The sequence below is a fragment of the Peromyscus maniculatus genome, chromosome 1, assembly GCF_049852395.1.
Source record: "Peromyscus maniculatus bairdii isolate BWxNUB_F1_BW_parent chromosome 1, HU_Pman_BW_mat_3.1, whole genome shotgun sequence".
In the NCBI taxonomy this organism is placed as follows: Eukaryota; Metazoa; Chordata; class Mammalia; order Rodentia; family Cricetidae; genus Peromyscus; species Peromyscus maniculatus.
The window spans coordinates 177586844-177599797 of NC_134852.1; the positions used below are offsets into that span (position 1 = coordinate 177586844).

Consider the following 12954-nt stretch of genomic DNA (forward strand, 5'->3'; position numbering starts at 1 on the left):
TTGAGGAGTGAGGGATAAGAGATTTAGATAGAAATATAGAGGGGAGAAAGAGACAGATAGAAGAAACACAGGATAGCCTCGGGAGGGCCTGGATCCTAATCCACTAGCCCTTTCTGTCTCTTATAAAGGGCTTTTTAAAAAGTGCAAAAGACCTCCTCCTAGCACAGCCAAGTGCAGACCCTTCCAAACATCTGGTAACCAGGCACGTGGTTAATCCATCCCCTTAATGCAGCCCTGCTAGGTAAAGCAAGCTCAGATCTCATTAGGAAACCTCTGTAGGTTCCCACACTCAGACTTACCCAGGGCCAAAGGTGAACATGACTTACCCTCCCCTGATGGCTCTCTGGGTCAGAGTAGCCCCGGGTTGGCTGTGGCTGTTGTTTCTCCATCCACCATACCTGGCTGTTGGGGGCGGGGGGGGGGGGGGGTTCCTGGCTGGGAAAACCATCTGCACGTCTAGCTTAACCTTTTGCTTTAGGGAAATGTATTCTCCTTAATCTGGGGGGAAAATTGCCCATCCCTAGGCAGGCTTGATCATCTTCATCTGTATTGTCTTAGCACAGATGTCTTCTGGACTGCTCCTCAGGCTTTAAAGCCACAAGCCACTTAGCACACAGTTTGCCTTTCTCTCAATTTCTTCCTTGGGAACTCTGGCTTGACATGAATCCTGCCACATTTGTCTCTGAGTAATCCAGAAAGACCTGCAGAAGTTGTTTTCTTTGGGCCACTAACCAGCTCCCAAATAAAGACATGGAGACTTATTATTAATCATGAATTCTCAGCGTTAGCTTAGGCTTGTCCCACTAACTTTTTAAACTTAATTTAACCTGTTTCTATTCATCTACGTTTTTGTCTCAGGGGCTTTTTCCCTTTCTTTTCATTCTGTATGTCCTACTTGCTTGTTTCCTCCATGTCTATCTGTCTGGACCCTGGCATCTCCTTGGTGTCTCTTTTTCTTTCTTCCCCAAGCCTAAATTCCTCTTCCTAGTTCCTCTCCCTATCAGGAAGTCCCACCTGTACCCCTCACTCTCTATTGGCCATTCAGCTTTTTATTAGACCAATCAGTGACCTTAGGCAGGCAGGGTAAAAACAGCAATTATGTTTTTACATAGTTAAAAAATGCAACATATCTTTACATAGTTAAACAAAACTCCACAACATAAACAAATACAACACATCTTCACATAGTTCAACAAATGCAACAGATCTTTGCATAGTTAAACAAATATTCCACAGCAGACCCCTTTATCTGCTTTACTATTTTTCTTTTAAATCTCCTCTAGTTCTTTTACTTTAGTGACACTCTTTACATGCTCGTGGTCTAATTCACTGAGCTCCGACAAAGCCATTCCTACTTTATAAAGATCTTGCCCCACTTAAGAAGCTGCCGAGGCTCCATACCAGCCTGGAAGACCCTCAGGACAGCTTACAAAGCTGGGAACCTGCAGGCAGCTCACCAGGTTGGAGTGTCCTTTCCAGGTGCCTCAGTTGGTTGGAGCCTCTCCCAGGCAGCTCGGATTGTCTGAGAGTCTTCTTTTCAGCTCAGCTTCAGCTCATATTGCTTACTGTCAGGCAGGAGTCCAGTGAATCTGCTGAATTTCAGGGACTTCCTGAAGCTGCTGAGCCGTTGACCTTCCTGCTTAAGGAGCTTCCCTGTAGGGTGTTTCAGTCTCTGAGGAAACTGGTACACAACAGCCTGTCGGTTCAGCACTTTCATGGCTTAGATTACTCAGTTGTTCCTCAGTGTGGGATGTTCCAGGAGCTGATTAATAGGGACATGGGAATGTCCCACAGAAAATGATTTTTTAAAAAAGCAGCCAGCTAGCCTATACTTCTTGTTCCAGTGAGGAACACCCCCATTTTACCCTCTAGATCCACAGAATGTCATATTCAAAGGACAGTGTTAAGCAAACAGGGACCTCCTAGTTCTGAGTTCATATTAGTTGGTGAAGCGTAATCTTATGTTTCAGATTTACTCATATTTACTGGTGAAGGTTTTGCCTGACTGGCAACACATGGAATTTTGAAGCTAAGTAGCACAGGCATCTGCAAAGTATAGACTTACACATTTTAAAAAAGTCACTTCTTTTCATTGTGAAGACACTTCATTGTGAATCAAGTGGTACGGTTGGCAGTGGTAACTTTTGGTTTCGTTGATGGTCCTTTTCCTCCTTCGCATAAGAAGTGGGTATAATTCCAAGCTTGAATAGAGGGTTTAAAGTGCAACAATGCTGGGAGCCATGACACTAGAGAAGAGAGGAGAAAGCCTTCACCCACCTAAAATGAATTACTGGTTAACTACCATTAATATGCTGCAGGCCCAGAGACCAGCATATAACACTTCAAGATCAATAAGGGTGTTTATCATGTATGGGTATTGATCTTTCATGAAGGAATGAATCATATTTCACATTGCATATGTTAGTACAAAAAAAAAAAAGTAACAGGACTGTGAAGGCTTGTCGGAGAATGAGATGTTCAAAAGGTGCCTGTACCGAGCCAGGTGTGAGCATTAGAGTGGCTGGCCTGCACATGGATATGTGGAGACAAGGGGCTCAGGGTGTATGCGATGGTACCCACTGCCTTCTGCTACCCTTCCAGCTGAATCTGGTCCTGCTGGCATTCTGTGCAGATTAGGACTATATGCCAGTAGTCATAACACTTAAAACATCAGATTTGCTGTGTGTGGTGGTGTGTTCCTGTAATCGCAACACTTAGACTGGGGTACAAGGACCGTAGATTTGAAGCCAGGCTGGGCTACATAAGGAGACCCCCACTCAAAAAACAAATGTGAGTGTCTGGTTAAAGTGTAAGGCTCTAGGCTCAATCTCCAGCAGTGGGGAGAGAGATCTGACTTTCTGTTACAGTTTGCATCATGGTAGAAAAACCACTGAGTTGATGATTTTGTAGGGGGTCACTGGTTAAGAAAAGCACCACCTTTACTTGGGCTTGATGCCATGGACTGTCCCTTATTAATAACATTAAACAATATTGGCAAGTTTTCATTCCAAAAAGACACAGAGTGGCATCTAGTTTTAGATTTTTTCAACACAATCATTAAGATACATCTTTTGCAGTCCATACCGCTGGTCTTTGTATTAGTGGTGTTGGATGTGGAGCTTAAAGGATCCTGACATGATGTCTTAGGGTTTCTATTGCTGCGAAGAGACACCATGTCCATGGCAGCTCTTATAAAAGAAAACATTTAATTGGGGCTGGCTTATGCTTAAAGGTTTAATACATTATTGTCATGTGGGAAGCATGGGAGCATGCAGGCAGGCAGGCATGGTACTGGAGAGGTAGTTTAGCGTTCTACATCTGGATTGGCAGGCAGCAGGAAGAGAGAATGACACTGGGCCTGGCTTGAGCATCTGAAACTTCAAAGCCCACCTCCAGTGACATATTTCCTCCAGTAAGTCCACACCAACTCCAACAAGACCACACCCCCTAATAGTGCCACTCCCTATGAGTCCATAGGGGCCATTTTCATTCAAACCACCACACGTGATACACATGAGGCCTTGAGACTGGCTGGAGGAACTCACAACCAGACCAAGGGAATGCGAGCGTTGGTGTACTTAGTTCTTACTATTTTTCTCCTTTGATTCAGAATGAAGTCTTACTTTTTTGTATGTGAAGAACAACTTCATGAAAGCTATATGTCTATACATGTGTATGTGTACACACATAGAAATTTTGATTTGTTTTCTAGCTATTTTGAGTTGGAATTGTTTTTAACTTTTTTTCTGAGGCAGCGTCTTACCAAGTAGGTCTGGCTGGCCTCAAACTCAGAGGGAGATCCATCTGTCTGAGCCTTCCAAGTGCTGGGATCAGAGGTGTACACCACTGTACCTGATTTGAGGTGGAAATCTTAGGTTGAGGGTTTCCACCGTTTATTGGGATACTTAGCTTGGCCTACTTAGATAACCCACCAGTACTCAGGGCTAGATAATCCACGACTTCATTCATCCCTTTCTTTTTAATGTCTGCATGATTTGTCATTTTTGAGATGTTTATGTCTCTTTTGTAAGCAGATTAAAGGACCCAGCACTGAATATAAAAGGATTAGATACCAGAAATTACCAATTATGCCAATGAATTGTTTTATTTTATTAATTTTTGGTGTGTATATGTGAGAGGATCCATGTATTTGTGTTCACTGTTTGTGTGCCTGGTGCCTGTAGAAGTCAGAAGAGGGCACTGGACCCCCTGGAATTGGAGTTGCAGGTAGTTATGAGCTGCTGGGAGTTGCAGGTAGTTATGAGTGCTGGGAACTGAACCCAGATCCTCTGCAAGAGCTGCAAGTGTTCTTAACCCTGAGGCCTCTCCCCAGCTCGTCTTGTTGTTTTGCATAAGAAGAGAGCAGGGAGGAGAGAAGAAAGGAAAGAAAGAAACCCATGGCCTGCCAGTGCAGTTGTGGGAGCCTCTGGTGGGTGGATTCAGATCCTTGCAAGAAAAGAGCTCTATAGTGTTTAAAAGAAGGCAGTATGGAGGCTTCAGTTGTAGACTTGACGCACACCTTCCAGGCCTTGCTCTTTGAGTGCGCACACCCTCCCTGGCACGTTTTCTCTTCCCCCTCTCACACGTTTACCCAGGACCACTCTCTGAGTGCTTTGGGGTCACACATCATGCTGGGGATTTCTCCGGGAGCCTCTTCTCCACGCCTTAGTATGCTGGACCCTTCATAACTAGGAAGTAACAAGAGCTTGTGGTTCTCTGAGCTTGTTTTTATCCCGTGTTTATTCCTGATGCTGTGCTGCTAAGAGGCCATCGCTTACTGCTCTCCTTAGTTAAAAACACTTGCTGCTCTCCGTCTGGTATTAGGCTAGGCACAGGGGGCACGTGGCAGCCTGGAGGTCTGGTGCTCCTTGCAGGATCTTATCATCTGGCCATTCGCTGCCATCATCTCTCTCTGTTTGCTTCCTTGTTCCAAGCTGTTTAGCAGGCCAGATGCTGTTGCTTCCTTCACAGCACAATGGGAAATCGCAGAGACCCTTCTTCCTCTTGACCTGCTCTGGATTTGGGTGGTTTCTGAGCAGGGGTTGACACTGCAGCTGGAGCCTCTGCCGTCTGCCACCTTTGGCTTCTGTGGTCTTGCTTCGGCTTTCATCATCAGTTCATGCCTTAGCTCCATCCCATCCCCCAGTGTAGCCATTGCGATCTCAGCGTCCAGTCTTGGTGGCTCCCAGGAAGTCTCAAGCTCCTTATTTTCACTGAGCCCCGGTGTCTACATTAAACAGAACATACCCCTCCCTCCCTCTGCCACACACAGACTCCACTCCTCATCCCCCTCCCCCATCTTCAGTCCTGATGTCCCATCACCTGCCATCTCTCTTTTTTTCATGTCCCACATGTCCCTGCACCAGGCTACCCTTCCATTTGTAGTCTGATGTGCTCCGTCTGATCTTGTGTCTCTCCACAGTTGGTCTTTCTCATCTCTCTTCACTTTTCCCAAGACTTTCCATCAGGTGGAGCTCCCATAGCACAGCTCTATCCACCATCCTTCCAGCTCACACATCTTCACTGGTTCCTGTTACATTCCATCTGGAGAGCTAGATATAAAGGCTCCCAGGCCTGGCTGGCTCCAGCCTACCTTTCAGCCCATTCATTCTGTCCTTGCTTTTGTCCTGTTCTTCTGCCTGATGCCCGCCACTCTGTCTTCTGCCTTTATCTTTAATCCGTGTTCTTTTCTCCTCATTTCCCACCTTTTATTTTACTCCCCCCACCCCCAGGGATTGAACCCAGGGCCTAGATTTACCACTCAGCCCTATCCTCAGCTCTCTCTTTACTTTTCCAGAGTGTAGTGCGGATTTTTTTTTTTCCTGCAAAGGTCTAATGCTTCTCTAAACTGCAAGCTAATCTTCCCTTCCTCCGAATTTCCATAGTAGTTTGCGGGCCTTGCTGTTATACTGGATGATTGGAAATCCCGCCTCCGCAGCCTTCACCTGTACTGCAGGCTCCCTGTAGATAGTACAGGGCATGCTCCTGCCGTTTCAGGGCCTGGCTCATCTCTTAGAACACTGAGTGACTGTCCATTGGATCGAGGCCAGAGACATTAGTTCAGTCTCTTATTTAGACAGGTTACAGTGGAGACCCTCCTCCATTTCAGCTGAAGAATCAGCCGAGAGTTGGTTACCTGAATCCCCAGATTCTTGGCAGATTCTGAGGAATAGGACGGGCTAATTACCCTTTGGGGGCTAAACCGACTCTCGTCTCAATTGTGTGAAGAAAGGCTTTGTTGCACCACGGCCTCGATTGGCTGGTCCACAGAAGTTCAAGCAGAGCTAACTGTACTTTTGCAGAACAAGTTGGTCTATTCCTGGTCCATACTCTGGTCCATACTAAAGCATCCAGTATTCGCCCTGGGAGGACATAAAGGAAACTGTGTGCCCAAACTCAGTCCCTCCCTGAGTTCCTGGAGTGACATTCCTTTATCATGTGGTAAGAATTCGTAGACAGGTTAACTGGATTCGATCTCGAGTCTCTGGACATTTGAGGCAGGGGGCATGTTGAGGTTGCACTCTCGGGCTTTATGGAATTGAATCTACCTCTAAAGTCATTTGGTATTCCTAATAAAAAATAACTTGGCAAGGGTCTTTCAGCTGTGCCGCCAGCAGGAAGCAGCCTTGGAACCCTGCCCTTGTGGCTGAAGCAGCGGATGATTTCTCCCTTGCATTTCCAGGCTCTTTGCTCACCTGGAGGGTGATCTTTCAGGCATGGCCAAGGTTTAGAGGGCAAGATGTGTGGATTCCCCACACTAAATCTTATGTCTTCTTTTCCTTTTTAGAGGGACGCATGGTCATCCAGGATATTCCTGCTGTCACCAGCAGAGGGCATGCCGAGAACGCACCTGACCTGGTGTCTGACCCCGCCTACTACAGCAGCTTTTACCAGCCATCTCTGTTCCCTTACTACAACAACCTGTACAACTACCCGCAGTACTCCATGGCTCTGTCTGCTGAGTCCTCCTCTGGGGATGTGGGAAATCCCCTTGGGGGATCCCCTGTGAAGAACAGCCTTCGGAGTCTCCCAGCACCTTATGTGCCTGCACAGACTGGAAACCAGTGGCAGGTATGACCCAGAGTTAATGGGATATGTGAAACACACATGCATGTAAAATGTACGTGCATGCACACATGAACCATGCACATGCCTAGTTCGGCACACATGTAGTCACAGTATGAAAAGCACGTTGGTTTTTCTTTCCATCTGTTAATAATGCCATTTAACTCCAGAGTTTGACTGCAGGGACTTGGAAGGGCTTATGCATGTATTTGGGTTGGTTTCTAGTTTTTCTTTTCTCACATTGTTGCAGAAATACTCAGGTGGCCAGAGTTAGATATACCTGTGGTCCCACATCCTTCAGCTTTCCCTGACTTGAGACAGCTTAGTATATATTAGGTGTAGCTTCCTAGGTGGCAGGCATCTCCCCACAAATTTTTACATTGGGCGAGAGAGTATTAGGATGTATGTTTGCATGGCAGAAAGGGTTGAAAGGGAATTAAATTGTGTTGCAAAGGCCCAGTAATATAGGTGGGTGTTTTTTACAAATGGATATCCGTCTTTCAAAGTACACACACATGTATTATTAAAATAGTGTGCAGTCAGGAGCTTTCAATATTTGGAGCCAAACAGTGTTTTGCCTCATTAGGGAAAGAGCTTTGTCTGGAATGGTTCTGTTTCGGGGGTGGACCCATTTCCATCCGGTCATTCATCGTGTCAGAAGCACTCCGAGGCTAGACTACAGTGTATACTCACTTCTTAGGAGTGGGTAGCTGAGAGGCTAGACCCACACCACCAGGCCGCAGAAGATGCTGTGATCCCACAAGAACTGTGCTCACCATGTTTGAGTGGACATGTGGAGGCTTTCTCAGCACGGATTTGATTTCAGTTCAGTGTGACATATAGCCAGGAGTTGGTGCAAATCTTTGATGCCCTTTTCTCCTTCCGTATTTTCTTAGCTTTATTGAGGCATAATTGAAAAATTGGATACATTCATATGGTACAGTGTGGTGTCCTGATACATGTGGACACTGTGCATTGCTTATCACAGTCAGGCTAATGAAGACACCACCTGTGTGCATGCTTGCATTCACCTAAGGTTTAGTCTGCATTTTTCAGATTATAACCACCACATTGTACATTAAACTTCCAGAACTTAAAATTGAAAGTAGAAACTTTGATGTATGTCTCTCCACTTTCCTAACCCCAAGCCTCTGAGAGCATCATTGTAAATTTCTGTTTCAATAGTCTTTAACTTTCTTCAGCCCAATTCTAAAACGTTATGACCTGACATTTTCCTCTTATCAAGCCTGTTTCATTCACTTTTTTTGAAACGAGGGAATTATTAATATTCAAGTCATCCCACTTTAGAGAGTCCCTTGCTATGCTTAAGGATCTGACTTGTCCTCTGAGCTGCAGATTTCTCTCATACACTTGACATTTTTGTGTGTGCATGTATATATGCATGTTTGCATCTGTGTGAGCAGGTACACGTGCACACAGCATGCATGTGGAGACCAGAGGTTGATCTCCTGTCTCTCTCAATCCCTTTCCACCTTATCCAGTGAGGAAAGGTCTCTCTCTTAATGCGTGTATTTGACTAGTCTTAGCAGCCGTCTTGCTCTTGGGGTTTCCTGCCTCTGCTCTTCTGTGGTGGGATTATGGGGAGGCTGCCACACCTGCTTGACATTTATGTGGGTTCTGAGGCATTTGCGTGGGTCTGGGAGATCTGGTCCTTCTGCTGTACGGCAAACACTTAACTCATTTTGTCCTTTCCTCCGCCCCACGTGTTATGTTTTGGAGGGAGACTTAAAACGTGTGATTATTCAAATTGAGAGGTGTTGTGAGAATAATGGGAGTCTGGTGGACTTCCAGTTGGACCACTTCAGACCTTTCAAGCCCAGTAGATTTTATGGTTTGGGGAAGATTTTCAGTTGGTTTCTGTTGACAGCTCTCTTCCTGTGGGGAGAAAGAAGCATCTTAAAGTTTTAAATAAACCTTTAACCCCAGCACTCAGGGGTCAGAGGCAGGTGGATCTCTCTGTTTAAGGCTAGTCTGGTTTACAGAGCAAGTTCCAGGACAGCTAGGGCTACACCGAGAAGCCATGTCTTGAAAAACACACAAACAAACAAACAAGATTTAAACAAAGCAGACCCTCTCGTTCCCAGAGGCCCTGAGATGCCAGTTGCTACTGGCTGGTCTGGGTTTTCTGGCTGTTTCTAGCCTTTGGCAGTAGGGTAGTTGTGTGGATCTGGGAACCTGATAGGTTAGCTGATAAAGGCTGAAGGAAAGACAGCCATCTCCATCAGTACATAATCACACCTTCCCTTTTGTCAGAACCGTTGAGCTAGCTGTCAGTCCTTGACACGATGTTGGCCTCGCTCTTCTGCCAAGGACCAGCAAAGGCATGTGTGAGGTCTTAGTTCAACCTGGAGACGTGGCCACTCACCAGGAGCCTCTTGCTGGGACCTGGAGGGTACTTCCTGTTGTGTCCAGGGTAACACCACCCTTCTCCTCAAGCAAAATGGGGAAGGCACATGAAATGAGAAGCTTCACTTAGACACATAAACAAGCCAGCCAGAGTGGGAGTGGAAACCAGGTTCCTCAGTCCTGTGTGAGAGAGATTTGGTGTTTAGCACCTTTCTACAAACCATTAGACCAGAAATAGGCATCATTATTCTAGCCCCAGGAGATACACAGAAGTATCATCTCATATGTGATTTTGTTTCCTCAGAGGCCCATATTTAAATCTGCTTTCTCCCAGATGTTCTTAATGATGTATTCTCCTATAACAAGCTACTTTGGAGCAATAGGTCCTTCTGTCCTGCTGCGGTAGATGTTCTCAATAACACAAGCAACAAAAATTGTCATTTATTGAGCAGTTAGTTATAGTTGGGTTTTTCTTTTTTAACCTTTTGGGGGCCCACCAGCCAGCTCCCAAATAAATACACAGAGACTTATTCTTACTTATGAATGCCTGGCCTTAGCTTAACTTATTTCTAGCTTGCTTTTCTAATTTAAATTAACCATGTTTCTTCTACATTTTGCCTCTGGGATTTTTACCTTTCTTTATTCTTTCCTTCTTACTCCATGGCTGGTTGTGTGGCTGGGTGGCTGGCCCCTGGTGTCGTCCTCTTTTCTTGCTTCTAGCTCTTCTCTCTCAAGCCTAAATTTCTCCTCCTACTTATTCTCTCTGCCTGGCAGTCCTGCCTATCCTATTGGACATTCAGCTCTTTATTGAACCAATCAGGTGTTTTAGACAGGCAGAGTAACACAGCTTCACAGAGTTAAACAAATGCAGCATAAAAGAATGCAACACATCTTTGCATCATTAAACAAATATTCCACAGCATAAACAAATGCAACACATCTTAAACTAATATTTTACAACAGTTAGTTGTAGATGTAACCAACCATCTTATTAAATAAGAAACACAGAACCAATGTAAAAGAGAAAGCCAAGAGCTCAGAGCTCAGAGCTAAAATCTTACCCTTCCTCCTGTGGTGCTCCTACTTCTCCGAAAGAGAGCTACTTCCGGTGTGTATGTCTTTACATAGTCTTTCTGTTCTGCCTTCTCATTGGTTGTAAACCCAAACACGTGACTGCCTCGTCACTGCCTGTAAGTACAGCCCTCCAGGTGTTAAAGGTGTATGTCTCCAATGCTGGCTGTATCCCTGAACACACAGAGATCTACCTAGCTCTTCTACCAAGTGCTGGGAGTAAAGGCGTGTGGCACCACCACCACCACCACCACCACCACCACCACCACCACCACCACGCTCTTGTTATGGCTCTAATAGCTCTGACCCCCAGGCAACTTTATTTATTAATATACAATTAAAATCACATTTCAGTACAAATAAAATACCACCATAGTTAGTCCTACCCACTTTCCAGGGAAGGTATGACGTTGTCCTTTCTAATAGTGAGAACATCAAGATTGAGAGAGGAATGACTTTCCCAAGGTCCCCATAGCCACCAAGGGAAAGAGCCAGGGTTTGAACTTGTGTCTGTCTGGCTTCGAAGTGTGTGTCAGCAGTGTCTGACCGTCACTGGGTCTGCAGCAAACTCAGGTCTGCAGAGTGTGCCTTGCAGGAGTCATCTGTGAGCAGGGACCCTGGGCATACCTTTGAGCACACTGTCTGTGCAGGTCAACCTCAGCTGTCGGGTGGATCCCCTATACATGCTCAGGCCCTTGGTTGCTTAGGGCTTGGAGTCGTTGCCTAAGCCCTGTGTCTTCTGTTGAAGATCTCCTTGGAACTCCTCTTGTTTTTCTTTACCCATGCAGGTTAGAGACAAGCACAGGTGTCTTGAAGAGAGCTGATGTGTGGTTGTTTGATTGAGGTGGCCGAGGGTAGCACTCTCCTGAATGTGGGAGCCCACAAAAGGTTTCCTAGTGAGATCTGAGCTTGCTTTACAAATCAGGGCTGCTTAGGGGAAGGATTGATGATGTGTTTGGGATGGTCTGCACTTGGCTGTGCTTGGGGGGAGGTCTTTTGCTCCACCCCTTGGCGTTTCTTTAAAAGCCCTTTAGTAGAGACAGAAGGGGCTGGTGGGTTTTGACTCAGGCCCTCCTGAGGCTATCCTGTGTTTCTAACTGTCTCTCTCCTCTATATTTCTATCTAAATCTTTTATCCCTCACTTCCCAAGAGTCCATGGGGTAAGTGTGGGAACTGGTCTCCCACAGATGGCACCACTGAATAGGGGGCCCCAGGGACTTGGCGAAAGAGGTGAGGGGGCACCCTGGGTGTAAGGCATGCCAAATAGGAATTGAAAAATGAAGGCGATGGTATTTTATTCTTGGGTGTGAAGCTTAGGCAGTGAAATGCCGAAGTTGAAAAGTAAGGCTCCAGCGTAGATTTCTGTCTAGGTTTCTTTCTCTTTCTGTTAACTTCCACCTATGAAAATTAAGGAAAGTAGAGCGTTGTAATATACCATAGAAAAAAATTATAGAGTAAAGTAGAATGTAGGAATATAGTGTTAAGAAAACTTAGAATAAGATAAGCAACAAGACAGAGAAACTATGTCCTTAATCTTCTAACTATGGGACTAGGAACACAAACTGGGAAAAATCAGAGGAAAAATCTATCAAAGAAGAGCTTAATAGGGAGAAAAAGATTCCTGTGGGAAGCTTTTGGTCCCAAGTGTCAGGGGAAGGAATTTTCCCTGGGGTGGATGTAGATGAAATAAAACATTTCATTCTGCTGGCACTACCACTGTATGGAAACACCGTACCAGCACAGTTAGTTTCCTCTTGGCCATTGAGGCCAAAGTTTAGAGAACAGAAGTTTTGAGAAAAGTTGGAGGTCTTTCTCTCTCAAAAAATTGAAAGCTTTCTTGGGAAAAACTTAATCTCTCTCTAAAAAACTAAAAAGCCTTTCAGGTCTTTGCTTCTCAGAGGTTTCTCTTTCTGTAAGGGCAGAAACTAGATTCACCTGGAGATATCAGCATGGGAGAACCACCTGTAATGGCTCTAGAAACAACAAACTTCTTGGAAAATGGCAAAGCCTCACTGCTAAGCCCTGTCTCTCCAAGCCAGCATTAGAAAAACAGTGGCCAGAGCTCCCTAAGGCAAGGGCCTGGTGAGAGGGTACAGGCAGAAAACGGAGAAGGGACAGATTCCACCCCAAAGGGTGCAGGGCCTGGGGAAAGCTGCGAGTGTGAAAAATCAGGGTCTAAGTTCCAGGCAGCAGCTGCAGTGGCAGCATGGGAAATGTTGAGGCAGAAACGGGGGCCGAAGCCCCGACCTCCAGAAGCAGTTAGCAGAGGAACAGAGCCTGAGACATAAGAGGCTCTGCATCCGGGGGGCAGGAACAAGCGGGGACAAGGCAAAGATCTATCCGGAAAAAAGGCTCTCTGAAAGGGCTGTGAAAAAGGCTCTAAGTAATTTCATTTTCTTTCACTTATCAGGCAGAGGAGCAAGCAAGCCCTGAGGGGTTTTGCTTCTGGTA

The 12954-nt window shown here is 45.7% G+C and overlaps 1 protein-coding gene across 4 annotated transcripts in view; it reads left to right on the plus strand.

Annotated features, from left to right (window-relative positions):
• The window catches only part of Dmrt1 (doublesex and mab-3 related transcription factor 1), a 112720-nt gene that overhangs the window by 33430 nt on the left and 66336 nt on the right, over window positions 1-12954 (plus strand). For all 4 annotated transcript variants that reach the window (XM_042262140.2, XM_042262154.2, XM_042262147.2 and 1 more), the window contains exon 3: window positions 6788-7071. In XM_042262140.2, coding sequence (XP_042118074.2) covers window positions 6788-7071 — 284 coding nt within the window. The remainder of the gene's footprint in view (window positions 1-6787; window positions 7072-12954) is intronic.